Source organism: Chenopodium album, chromosome 6, assembly GCF_948465745.1.
Source record: "Chenopodium album chromosome 6, dcCheAlbu1.1, whole genome shotgun sequence".
NCBI lineage: Eukaryota > Viridiplantae > Streptophyta > Magnoliopsida > Caryophyllales > Amaranthaceae > Chenopodium > Chenopodium album.
The window spans coordinates 77,333,718-77,348,119 of NC_137839.1; the positions used below are offsets into that span (position 1 = coordinate 77,333,718).

The following is a 14,402-nucleotide window of genomic DNA, read 5'->3' on the forward strand; positions in this document are numbered from 1 at the left end:
ATTGATATGTACGTACTGTGATCAATCTATTTCAACCATTAAATATTCTCAAAAAGTTTGAATAGCACAATTCATATACGAAGTATATCTTTATGTAGCTAAAACCTTAGTGGTTGTACCATTACCAAATAGCAATAGTATTGGATTGTAGAACCTAACAAGTTGTTATGTGCTAATGTGCATGTTGATGAGCCGGACTTTAAGGTGTTTAAAACATTTTTGTTGCTACTCCATATTACTATATTAGTCTATACAATTACACATGTTTGGTCTCCTAAAAGAGTAAAAATAAACCGCACTATAAATTTGGTGTGATGGTTGATACTCGTCTTATTTCTTAGTTTATTTAATATTTTCATCAATGTATAGTTTGTTATCAAAGTTAGGGCATGTTCTCATAGACTGGACTCAACTGAACTGAAATGAATATTTTATAAGAGAAGGAAATTAAGAGCTGAACTGAACTGAAAATAAACGTATGAGAACAAACCCTTAGTTTAAGCATTCTAGATGTGTACAAATGTGAAGTTGTCATAAGCTACATTATTTTGGTTCTTTTGTGTACTTTTAATCTGATACAGATAAATAGACTTTATTAATATTGGTTTTTGATTGATAGAACTTTTAACTTAACAAATTAAGCATTCGCTAATCAATAATGATATAGTATCATGCATGAAAATATTGTTTTATACTTGAAAAGTATACATTTAAGTGGGAATAAATTAGAGGAGATAAATTTCTTGTCAAAAAAAAAAAAAAAAAAAAAAAAAAAAAAAAAAAAAAACTAAATGCAAAAAAAATTAGAGGAGATAAATGGTCGATAATGATTATTGTGGTTTTCTTACATCAAAATGCATATATATGGATCTCTCTAGTTATTTGCGCATACTAGCTCTTTAAAATTGGTGTAGTTAAAAAATGAACTCTCAAAATATTGACTTCAATTGATTGAGGAAAATAATATAATGCATGTTTATTGTAATAGATTGTTTAAGTATAGTTGGCTATTAGTCTATTACAACATTGAGCTGGCTAAATTGGATATCCAATACTATCCCATCCAACTTGTTGGACATAAATCACATAATTAAAGTTTCCAAATCGAAAATAATTAACTTAACTTGATTATACAAAATAAATATTAGATCCAGAAATTTATTACGGAATATTATTGTACAAAATAGGATCGAATTATCCAATGTTTTCAGATATTTTGTGATAGGAAGTAAAAATTCAAAATATTTTCTGGCAGGTTTTAAAAACCTATCAAACATGATAATATTATACGGAGTATTACATTAATTGATCACAATAATCCAATTAACATTTTGGAATCAATCTGAATTTTTTTCATGAAACAATCTGAAATTTTTAATCAACAACTTCTTAGGGCTTTAATTTTGATAAATTTTATTAATAATTAAATTAACCAAATAATTCAGAGTCCGAAGAATTATATAAACATCCAATATTTATTATCCTTATTATGTGGAAATATTGAATTGATCAGGTTGGTCAGATCTGTTCTAGTTTATAATTTGTTATATATACCCGGGTGCACCGTACACCCGGGATCATTTACTCATTTAATCAACAAACGAGAAAATAATATTTTTACCTCATTTGTTGGTGTATGAGTAAATGACCCAGGTACGGTGTATATATATATGGTACACCCGGGTGTACATAAATGCTCTTGTTTTTGTTGTCCTTGCTACAAGTCTACAAGGCAAGGCCTACAAATGTAGTTCAATACAAACAGAATTTAGGCACAATATAGACATGTAGTATGCTTAGATAAAGGTTGCAACAACTGTAGTTATATACTTCTATTCATACGCAATTACGAATTGAGAGAAAAATGGTAAACCTAACAAAAATATCCGAGTTAGCTTATCACCTACTCAACTAACATATAACAAAAATTGAGAAACCTAACAAACAATTTTGACAACTAATTCATGCCATAAATTCAGATAGCCACTTGATCCTAATTTAGCGTAGTAATTGTTACTAATCCAAGAAATCAGTTTCTAATCATTGATTTTTTGCAATTTGCTCTTCTTCTTAAGGTTGTATTTGTAGCCCCTACATACTTTATTATGTATTTTTCTTATTAAATAGGCCAACTAATCTCCTTGCAAATTACTCCTTTAATGATCTAATTAAGCAACTTGAATTATTCCTCTCTGTTTCACGCTAATTTCAACTTGCTGCTTCTTTCTTCAATGAATGTAGCCTCGCTCTTATCTTAATGTAAGATATTTTGTAAAAAAATTATTCGTCTTGTGTGCGGTTGGTCACACCGTGTGACCGCTTATAAAGATACAAAGTAATCCTATAACACTGACTAAATAACCCCTGTAATACCGACTGATAACTCCTTCATCACTGACCAAGTAACCCTTAATATTGACAAGTATCCCCTTTAACACTAACAAAATAATCCCTAAGATGGATAACACCTTATGGCCAACCACATATAAAAATTTGTATACCTTTCTTCATTTCATAATAATTTTACCTAATTATTTTGGTGCGAACCAAGTTTATCGTATAGGTAGAATTAATTATATTCCAAATCAAGGAAATTTTTAAGATGGAAATTGAAAACTTGAACTTTAATGTGCTTAGACTGTCATTTGACGTGGGCTGGTGCTTATCACAATGAAGATTCATTAAACTTAGCTCTATTCCTTTGAATTGAATTTAAAAAATCTCCCAAAATTGAAGGATATGCAAAATTCATTCCATACTGAAATGAACCAAACTTGGATCGGACCGAGGGATCGGTCCAGCCTTTGGTCCTTGAAAAACCCTGATTAAATTATGAGTTTTATTTAAGTCCTATTATATCCTATAAACTTCTGGTTTATCTAGTTTTACTTTTCCTATTATTATTTCACATACACCATTATATTACAGGATCTATAAAAGGACGATGTAAAATTAACAATAATATGATTAAAACTGTAGTGAAATTATATATACATTGTGAACTTGCTCCTCTCTTGCACCAAAATAAAAAATTATTGATATGCACCTAGAGAATTTTAGTTAACACATTCCTAATCTCAACTAATAAATCCAATAAAACAGTGAGCTAAACATGATAGTAGTAGCAACACGCGCCAAATAAGGCGCTTGAGAATCACTAAATATTTAACTCACATCCTATTCATCCATTTCTACAATAATTCAATCACTCAATCATCACTTTCCCAATGTTATTTTTATTTCATTTTTTAATTTATAATAATACTTTAATTTTTATTTCATTTTTCAAACAATTCCGTTCCATTCTCTTTATACAAATTACATGAATCTAATTCTTCCCTCTTTCTCTCTCTACCTCCATTTTAATTTCCCCTTTAACCTGAAATGCATCATAAATACATCCTAAATTCAAATGAAATGAAAATTATTGGGACCCGCTACATCAAAATGTACTTCTAAAAAATCTCTATATATACTTGCTTCATCTTCAAACACAAACTTATTTTTACTTACTCCTACATTGAACTCTTTTCTCATCTTTTAGCTTTACCATATTATAATTTGTTTAATTTTTTGTCAATCATTCATTTAAATAGTGGTTATTAATGGCTAAAGGCCGGAGATTAACCTCGAGCCGAAGCGACCGGCTTCTTGGCACGGGGTCTTACAATAATTACTACGATCACGGCCACGATCACGGCCACGACCACGACCATGGTTACCAAGAAAACGGCACGGTTACCGATGTAACGGAATTCGGGGAGGAGGATGTTTGGTCGATGGTGACCGACACCTCGGAGAATCACCATCATCACAACCACATCCGCGAGTGGGACTCACGCGCCACCGTTGAGAGTGGGCGTAGGCGAGTGGACGTGGGTGTCACGTGCCACCAGGATGACAGGCACGTGGGGGGCTTGTCCTTGGCATTTGAGGACAAAGCGCCGCCGCCGTCAAGCCGCAGGATTCTGCACCAATACGGAGGTGCCACGGGTGCAAGTAGGGGCCCACGTGTGGATACCAGACACGTGGCCTCGTCAGCTCCTGTAAACGTTCCTGATTGGAGCAAGATCCTCCGAGTCAACTCGGCCGAGTCATGTGTTGACTCGGACGAGGATGACCCGGTTGGTGACTCGGCGGTCGAACCGCCCCATGAGTATTTGGCTCGGAGTAGGAAAATGAATGCATTTTCGGTTTTCGAAGGCGTGGGCCGGACCCTCAAGGGCCGGGACATGACCCGGGTTCGCGACGCGATATGGAGCCAAACCGGGTTCGAAGGGTAAATATTAATGAAACACATAATAAATCAGTTAAAAAAAAAATATTATATATTATGGTGTAAAATTTTTTCCCTCCTTAAAAATTAGTTAGTTAAACCGAATATTGTTTAGAAAATATTTTTTGAACTGGGAGAAGGTAATGAAAATGAGTCGACTCGGTTTCGAGTCGACTCAGTGAGTTAACGAGTCCGAGTTTATTACATGCCTAAAGCCTAAAAAACTCTCCCTAGACTTTCTGTCTTTATTTTGCTATTTTAGCTGGGATTTGGTAATTGTCTAGTAGTATTTGTCAATTTTAATTTTTACTCCTAGTAATTTTGACAGAAGGAAATTGTAATTTAGTAGTAGTAGAACTTTTGAGGCAAATAATTGTAGAGTGAAAGTTTTTTGGCACAGTTTTTTTTGGCTTATATTACGTCTTTTGTGTAAATTTCACAATAACAATGAGTGCCACTATTTTAATTATTTGATACTCTAATTAATGATGAGGTCAGGCTAATCCGTTATTATTGGTAATTCCGAAAATGTTTGGTTGATCTGAAGAATTTTAATCCTTATGCATTTACAGGCCAGATTATTAATCTTTAGAGTCAATGTATTATTGTTTGTTCGCTAAGCTAATTATTGATCTCAATTTTACATTGAATAGGTGCATGATGAGCTTGAAATGCATTGGTTATGGTGATTGATGTGGATTGAGGATGACATAATCACATATTAGGTGACACTAATGATGTTAGTATTAGTGCTAGTGTATTAAAATTGCAATTTTTAAAACAAATGCTACTATGATTTAAGGTAAGGCCGATGTGGACTAGTAGTGCATTTTAGTCCCTTGAAACTAAGCTAATTCAATGGACAAAGAAAGATGCATATAAATACAATAAAATATCTTGTGAGTCCAACTATTTTTAGTAATTGAAACTTAAGTTTGTTTTATTAGAGAGATAATTTTCTTCTAATAATTATATGATGAAGGTCGAGTTGATATGATAGAGAGAACACTTGATATAACTTTTGATTTGAAAGAAAAATATATTTAGAGCCGGTAAAAAATAAACAAAAAGAGTATTTAAGGACAGAATTAGCATAAGTTTATTATCGATTTATGAAAATATTCCGATTGTGAAAAAGTTAAGGTAAAATGAGGGTCAAAACAGATCATATTTCCTAACGAATTTGTATATAAAAATGTCTATTTTTTATAATCACGTCATTAAGTCATGAGTTTATACTAAATACCAAGCATTTCTAGTAATTTTATAGCATGGCTACCATAAGAATCAAAATACAAAAAGCTCCAACATCAAACTAGTCTAAAAGATAGTAGAAGAAACAAAAACCCAAATGAATACAAAACCATTTCATTTCAAAAGGTAGACAAGGGGAATAATGATCAAAATAGACAACAATAATTTTTTCTCTCTTAGGATTTTTTTTTTTAAATTTTTTTTTTTTTAATATTTTATAAAAAAAAATAATAATTTATTTGTGGGGCCCTTCAAGTTCAACCTCAAGGGAGAATAGAGCCAATTGGCAACAGTTTATCAAAGAGAATGGAGGTGGTTCATAGTTACGTCATGTTTGTTACTTATCAAAGAGAGTGAGAAAATAAGGGACCGTTTGGTTGCACAAGTTGACAAGGTCTTTGGGAAAAAAATAATGTTATTATGTACTTGTAAAAAATGACACATTTTTTGGTGGAGTTTGAGCTTTTCTTTCAAACTTTTTTAAGAAAATGACTTAAGTTGGTTTAAGTCACTTGCAATTTTTTCATATTATAATTCTCCCTAGGACCCCAAACAACATTATATATTTTTTATCTTTTGGTGATTTATTTTTGGTGCAATTATCTTTTGGTGATTTTGATATTAGATTAATTGAGGTGGTCCTTGTGTATTCACATTATCAATTACTCCACTATACTTATAAATTAATAGGGGATATTCCTCTAATCTTTGATTTATGATAGAATACTAGTTTGACTACAATTTTTTGTATAGTTGCTTTGCATATGTTCTACTTCACTTTCTTGTACTCTTAAGGCATACCAAAGCAATTTCATAGGACATACTTTGTCCTTCAGATTGGGGTTTAAGGATATATTCTTTTGCGTAAATTTCCCTTATTTAAATTTGTTTGAGCTTGTTTTCTAATACTTATTTTAAATTGTTTGAATATACTCTTTTTGTTATCATAATTTTCTTAAGATGGAAATTGAGAAATATTAGACCATCTAAACTTGTTTTAATTTTGTTTGGTAAGTTACATTATAATGGCTCAAAATTAGATCATACCAAATAAAATTGAGGGATTTCAATCCAATCATATATTTTAGTAATAAATTAATTTAAAATCATATGTATTCCTATTTAAAAGTAAAGATATACAAGTATATTAAACTTTGGTATGTTTATTCAATTTTGACATCTGATTGTTATTAAAATACTTGAATATGAAATGCAACCTACATTTTAGTGGAAAGAAAAAAAAAATATAGATTGTTTTTTTTAAAAAAAAATTAAAAGACAAAGCTGATCTCAAGCTAGGTCGAGCCTAAAACAGCTAGTCTTGTATACTATATGCATGTTGCAATTGTTTGATTATTCAACAATGATACGACACAAGTTTCAAATGTTCATTGTTGCAAGTTACTCTAAGCACATTTTGTATGTATTTTGAACTTTTGAAGTGGACAAATCAGAGAGTATATTATTGTGATTAGGGCTCACCTCAATTATGAGGAAGATTGCATATACTGTACAAAGTTGTGTAGTTATGGAGTAACACTAACCAAGTCACCAAACAATCACACAATTCACACCAAGATATATATGTTGTTTAAAAAAAAAAAAAAAGAACAACCCGTTAAGGTTACTGTTACGCTAGCATCCTACAACTGTAGTTCCTACTTTCTACCCATGAAAATTAGTGTATGATTGAATGTATGATGCCATTGAGATTTCAACCTCTATTCAAATGTCATGTCAAATTATTATAAAAAGATGTTGACATGCATAGAATAGCCTTACAATCATCAATGTTGAGCCCAAATAAATCTAACAATAAGCTGGAAGAACCCATACCTAGCTACGAGTAATATTTTTACCATTCTTCAAAATTAAATACGTAGTACTCCGTATATTTTTTTAATTCAATTTATTCATAAATAAAAGTCATATGACATATACAATGAGATTTATATCTGACAAATACATGATCGTTGAATCAAATAAAAACATCATCTTTATGAATGAAGCTACGATCGTTATTGCAAATCTTGTACTTTTCGTATTTTCTTTCATATTGTTGTGATTTAACGTCTTTTTTTACGAGGGGGTCTATCAATTTGTTATAAATGTGATTTAAAGAAAATTTGTTAATATAATTCAAGCTATATCTAACCTGAAACCTTATTTTCTTATCTTACCGATAATATCAGTTTAAGCTATATTTAATTTCAAAAATCGAAATTCGCACCATTAGCAATAAACAATTTTATCATTTTATGGAGTACGATTGAACTTTTAAACTAGTCACAATAACCTATATTACTTTGTGCAGGTTAGGAATCAAAGTACTCATCCTTTATGCATAAATGCATGTCATATTGTCAATCACTCAATTTTATTACTAAGAACAAACAAAACCTCCTCAAGTCCCAAACTTCTTGTTACAATTTTGATACGTACGAGTACTATAACAGATTTTAGAATTTTTAAAGTTAGTATCTTTTGTGTCTTTCACTCGATATCACCCAATTGGAACAATCAACTTTTATCTTTAATAATTTGTTTTTCTTCGCGTGAAAAATATTGCTATTAATTGACTTTAGGCTTTCCTATTCATCAATTGCAATTTTAATCAAACTCAATGATATTGAAGGAAATTTACAATCAACGTGCTTTAAGTATTCTTTCTCAATGAGGTTAAACGGATTTGTACCCTTTGGACTTGGACGTGATGGTTCGAAATCAACCATTTTCAAGGACTCTATTAAGAATTAATTTCGATCTAATATCTATTATAAGTCTATACCTAATTGTGCGCGTACACTCTGTATATAACTAACGAGGACATGTATATATATACTCCGTACCAAGTAAAGCTTGCCTCACTTATTAATAAATTTATTACCTAAAATCTTAAAGGTATGACCGGTAAAGATATCCGTGGAAGTAAATGCATTATAAGTGATACTACGAGTAATAAAATTGATTTATGTGGTTATTAATCACATTTTTAATTGCACTTATTCTATCAGGACAAGGATTGAAAAAATATTATTAGTCTACATACTCGTACTACACTAGACATTAATCATTAGGTCACGCTATATAATAAATCACCGTAATTAAATACAATAATTGCTAGTTTAGGACCATTTCTTAGTTCTAGAATATGGATTACGAGTACGTCGTTGTTATTGTTATATGATACAAGTATAATTTTATTATTTTTTTAAAAAAATATCATACATGCATCCGGTCCACCTAATTATTAAAGAGAAATCATTTAATTTGATTTAAGAGATTGGAGATTAAAATAAAATTATAGTAAATGTGATCGTCACTATTAGTCAAATAATTATGTACAATCCGATCCCATCAATTTAAGTCGCTCTACATACATTATAGGCATACATTATTACAACTTTTTTCTTTTCATGATATGCCTAGAATTGTCGTCCTAAAGGGTTAATTATCTTGTACCGGTACCTTTTAAGCTTAATTGACCGTGTAGTTTTCAATGATAATGATGACGAAAATCAAGCGTATCTTAAAAGCTTCTAAAAAAAAAAGGAAGAGGCCGCTAGGGATTCACAATCATATAGTATAAGATGAGTGGATCCCTTCTCGCTTTGTTAGTTCACATCTTTGAAAATCAAGGGTCAGATAAGAATTAAACTCTCTATTATCTTTCGGTTGTGTATACATAGTTACAATCGAACACCCCAAACAATTTGATTGGAGCATCTCGCTATTCATATAATACGTATAAGTTGTACTATGGTAGGCTAGTTGTTGGACCATGATCTTGAATCTCCTGAGAAAATAGGGCAAAGCTAAAAAAAAAATGTAATCAATCAAAGTATTTTGGGAGGCAAAAATTTGTTGCCATTGAAAGTGGGTGATGCCATAATTCCTCTTTTGATGGACCAAGTACACCCACTTGATTATGTCCTTTGTAATATTTTTTTATCCTAGGACCACAATCAAGGTAGTAGATTAGGGACTAGACTATTTAGTAAAAAGTTTTATCAGACAAACTTCAATCATTTTGTTTCCTAATGATTTCATATCATACATTATACAAAGTATTATAATTACTTGAACATTGATTTTCTTATTCTCTAAATTGATTTGTGCATCTCTTTTATAATTGGCAAGAGTTTCACCTTTCACCTTTACTGTGAGATTACGAGTTTGATTGATTCTTACTAGCTACAATTTTTAGGGTTGAGCCTCCCTTACCTTATGATTCTAAGAGCACAGTCGAACGGATCATATCAGAGTCTTTGTACTTACAAAAAAAGGAAAAAATAAAACTCCTTAGTACAGTATATTATATTTACTTCGTTTCAAAAAATGGTAACATTTTGACTAAAAGTAATGTAGGAATTTTTTCTTTAAAGAAAATGTAAGAGCTTTTGTTGTTGCATATTTTATAAAACGGAGAAAGTATTAAAATTAAGGAAAAAAAAAAAAACTCGTATAACTCATTTGTTTTACATCACAGACTCACAGTCCAATTTGTGCTTTTATTAAAGCCCAATAAGGAAAACTTCACATGGACTATTTGATATTGATGGGCTATTAACTGATTGTGAAGTCCATTGGTGTCGCATAAATTACTACAATTTGTTTTGGATTGATTTAATGGCCAACTAAAGAACCCTAAGACGTCCAACTTTACTTGACTTTTAATAACACCAATCAATGCATAATTTTATTCTAATTTTATAAAATTATACTAGTACCATTTTAGAAAATATATTTAATATTTATATACTATCCTAAAGACCGTATTGTATATATCATAAATTCATATCTCAAGTGGTTACACCTTCCTTCCCGGTTTCAGGAGATTCTGGAATCGATTCTCACTCCCGCCTTTTATGGCTCTCTAAACACCAACCCTTTCTTGTGTTATAAGTCCTCGACCTCAACGGTGCAGCATGTAACAGATTCCTCTGAAGCTCTCAAAGTTGATCGATACACATTTGAGAAAAAATAAGGCATAAATAAAATGAAGAATGGTTGGTGGTTAAACTTTTCACATAAACTCATTTCCACAATTAGCAAAATGCCCTATAATCCCAAATTTTTACATCTTCATATTCCTTGTACAATTATTAGTTAACTTTATACTAGTAGTACATTTCGGCAGCCCGAATATTGAGTAGAATCAACAACATTTTTTCTACAAACAGGACATGATGTACTTCGTACTAGCCATTCGTCTATGCACATCATATGAAACAAATGTTGACAATTTGGTAGCTTTCGCGCTCTTTCGCCTTCCTCAAGGTCCTAAATTCGGGATGAAACAAGGACAAGAATGAGAGAAATACAAAAAATTTCCGATTATTAACAAAATCACAATTTTTAATTTCGTGTCAAATAAATTTTCTAGAAGAATAATCAATTCAGGTAAAAGAGTCGTATTCATGTTTTTATATCATATTAATTATTTAGTTGCACAAGATCTTTAAAGACTGTAATTTTATAATTGATATATTTTACATGATGAGTAGTGCTAAATTGTTAAGTAATGATGCCAACAAAAGGTGAAATGTCTCCTAGTGACTAGTGTGTGTGTTTTTTTTAAGCATGTTCACATTGTATTTTGTTGAGAAACTGAGGTCGTATTATTGATCATGATGTTGTGTCAGAAATTGTCAACTCTACTTATTAAAGGAAAGTACTTCGTAAATAATACTCCCTCCGTCCCTAAATTACATTCCTATACCTAAATTACATTCCTGCTAGAAATAGGAATGTAATTTAGGGATGGAGGGAGTACCGTAATATGCATTAATAATGATATAGATAAGCAATAATTATTACCTGTAAACAAATTGTGCAACAAATATCATTATGTGAAATTGGAAGAGAAGCATTCGATGAATTGCTATGGAAATTGATCACAGGGAGCTTCTTGATCTGCTCAGGGAACATCCCTCGAATTTCGACGATGTTATATAAATCTGATCCTTCTTCATTCCCAAATCCCTCGTTCATACTTGTCTGGATAAAAGTAAATTCATTAGCGAGCCAAATTAAAACCATTATGTATACTCGTATATTTGTTCTTAAGAATGGACGTGATTATTATATTGTTAAAATGATTATCTATGTTACTCAGACTCTTCATTTTATGTAATTTAACTTACTTGCCACTGGTACGCCTTAAGAACTGCAGGGCTGACCAATTCCCTAAAGGCCTTGCCATTAAATATGCATCCAAAAAGAGCAACCTGATTGTAACAAAATTAGTTTAAAGAATAAAATAAAAATTAGGTAATTAATTTTACACATTAAAGTAGCAATTTACAGATTTTAATTCTTAATATGTTAATTTGGTAAGGTTATTCTGATATGTAAAGCCTCGCCTTAATTTTCATCCTCCAAACTATACCTACTTTTGGGGCCCAATAAAATTCAAGAAAAATATCATAGGATTGTCCTACATCCTATTATGGGCAAGTAATTTAATATTTTCTGTATAAGAGGAATAAATTCAAGTTTATACGATAAAACTATTAAAAAAAAAAAAAATGGGTCCAGCTTTTATGAGTTTTATCCTTACTAAATTGAAATCTATGATCTAGATTCGCCAATTCGATGCATCTATGTTACACTCATAAGGATGGTTGATGTACATATATCTCTAGTAGACGTGACCATTTTGAGTAACACTATGAAGATATATTTTTAGTACACGTTAGAAGATATTTTGTGAGAATTAAAAGGGAAACTTATTAAGACGGGTTACTTTCTTATAATTTCATGTTAAAAAAAAAAAAAAAAAAAAACGAAAAAAAGACTCTATTTTATTAGTTTATTTTACCAAAGAATTGAATTTATGATGTCCAATTTCTTAATCAATTATGTGCGTTAAATTAATATCTACATATATATTTTATCAAACTTTTTGTTGTTACATGTCCGAATCTATAATCATGATAAGTACACGATATATAATGTGATGAACAAGTTGCTTACATGATGTGTAGGGTTTACTTGGTCTATAAAAATCAATGCACAACTATATGGTCCATTGTATTAAAGCAAAATTATATGAATTGACTTGATCATATGGACCTCATCTCTAGGAAAACAATATGACATGAATTTTTTTTCTATGTACTACGGATTTTGTCATAGAAATGTCCCTCTTTTGTGAACCCACTTCTTTCAAAGCATCAATAACGTTGTGATTGAACAGTAAACCTTACTCCGATTAAGCTAGTTGATTATCAGTGTAATATAATTAGTAATGCATACCTTGAACGGAAAATGACCATTGAGGAGTGAATCAAGCAACTCAAGGGCAACAATGGCACCGGACATGACCCCAATTGCGGCTCCTCTACATAACCCTGATTCGGTTGTTTGGCCTTTTATGGCTCCTGCAATGCCTCCTATCATCACCCCTCCTGCCAAAATATTCCCAATAGTATAAATTATAATTTATAACATAAGAAAAAATGAAAAAAAAAAAAAAACACTAATAATTATTGTATGATCATAATTTTTGTTTTTGTATAGGTACATTTCACATCAAAAATAATGCATGTTCAAAATTAGTCTCTTTCGAATTTACTAATGCTTAAGTATTAAGAAAGAGAAATTATGAGACTATGTAACTCAAACTCAACTATATACATGTGACCCCTCATCTAATACTAATACGTACCCATCAAAGATGTTGAAAGGTTTACCAACATGGGATTTAATAAGATACAAAATATATCTATATATGTTTAATTAGTAAAAGTCGAATTTTAATGCCTCCTTAAACACAAATATAAGTAAGAAAATGAGAATTATTATTATATAAATAAGATAATAATAAACAAACTTACCAAATGCAAATATGATGGTGGCAATGGCCAAAGCAACATTCTTCAACAAATTGAAAGCAAATTGATGAAACCCAAATTCTCTAATATGAATACATTCCAACAAATGAACAACCTTTCTACAAAGATAATTAAATTGTAATGAACAATTAGAACTTATTCTATGAACATCCATTATAATTGAGAGATTTAATTTGAAGTAAAAATATCTTGGAAATTTATGGGAAAAAAAAGGGCTTGGAAAAGTGTGAAATTGAGGGAGAATGAGTAATATTGGAAAGAGAACTAAAAGAGCGAGGTTTTAAATGGGGCTTGAAACTTAGAAAATGCATTTAAGAGGGTGTGGACTACTTGCTCTTCCCTCTGCACATATATGCATGGATGGAAGAAGTGCAATTAATGTACTGGTGTAACCAAATAATTTTACCCACTTTAAAACAATGAAAATGATATATACGCTGCATTCTTAAGGGCTGCATATAAGAAATTAAAAATAAAAATATTAATAAGAAGTAATCATCAAGACGTGTGATTTATTTCGACATTCATCTCTTAAAGCCTTAGGAGTTAGGATTGCAAATATCATAATTAAACAAAGTAGAGTACATGAAATATTTGTCAATTAATTACTTTAATTGGTTATACCGTATATGGAATATTTGTCAATTAATTACTTAAATTAGTTTTACTTAAAGAATATGTTTCATACTCTATCAAAGCAAACCCAACCCGCAAAATGTATAACAGAGTACCATGCATGCTGGCAGAAAATTAGGGGAAAGCAAAACGCAGTGTTTGCATGCATATCAGTACATTAACAATGTGTTCTAGAATTTTATTTTGGATGCATTAGACAATTTTTTTAAGGACTCAATAATTTATCGTGGGACATTAAAAATTATATTACCTAGTAAAAAAAAAAAAACATACGGAGTATTATTCAAAGTAATCAATGATAATTATGAAACCGTTTTTTACAAGACTTTACCACGTGAATAATATAAGATGAAAATATCTAACCTATAATTTAATAC

At 30.7% G+C, this 14,402-nt stretch overlaps 2 protein-coding genes across 2 annotated transcripts; one reads left to right on the forward strand and one right to left on the reverse strand.

Annotated features, from left to right (window-relative positions):
- Positions 1–3,488: 3,488 nt before the first annotated feature.
- On the forward strand, positions 3,489–4,745 carry LOC145635386 (protein S40-5-like). The gene has a single exon (XM_081686665.1). The coding sequence runs from the start codon at positions 3,606–3,608 to the stop codon at positions 4,281–4,283; it is 678 nt and encodes a 225-aa protein (XP_081542791.1). The 5' UTR covers positions 3,489–3,605; the 3' UTR covers positions 4,284–4,745.
- A 5,795-nt stretch (positions 4,746–10,540) lies between these two features.
- LOC145635387 (NEP1-interacting protein-like 1) lies at positions 10,541–13,727 on the reverse strand. Its single transcript, XM_081686666.1, has 5 exons — positions 13,372–13,727; positions 12,791–12,942; positions 11,677–11,760; positions 11,351–11,530; positions 10,541–10,813 (listed from the first exon to the last, which is right to left on the reverse strand). The coding sequence occupies exons 1-5, from the start codon at positions 13,541–13,543 to the stop codon at positions 10,646–10,648; spliced, it is 756 nt and encodes a 251-aa protein (XP_081542792.1). The 5' UTR covers positions 13,544–13,727; the 3' UTR covers positions 10,541–10,645.
- Between the last annotated feature and the right edge of the window lie 675 nt (positions 13,728–14,402).

Coding starts and splice junctions, on each gene's coding strand:
- LOC145635387 (XM_081686666.1), bottom strand. CDS start 13,543: ATGGATGTTCATAGAATAAGTTCTAATTGTTCATTACAATTTAATTAT. Junction 12,943..13,371: donor CACCATCATATTTGCATTTG/GTAAGTTTGTTT, acceptor ATATTTTGGCAG/GAGGGGTGATGATAGGAGGC. Junction 11,761..12,790: donor ATGGTCATTTTCCGTTCAAG/GTATGCATTACT, acceptor TGTTACAATCAG/GTTGCTCTTTTTGGATGCAT.
- LOC145635386 (XM_081686665.1), top strand. CDS start 3,606: ATGGCTAAAGGCCGGAGATTAACCTCGAGCCGAAGCGACCGGCTTCTT.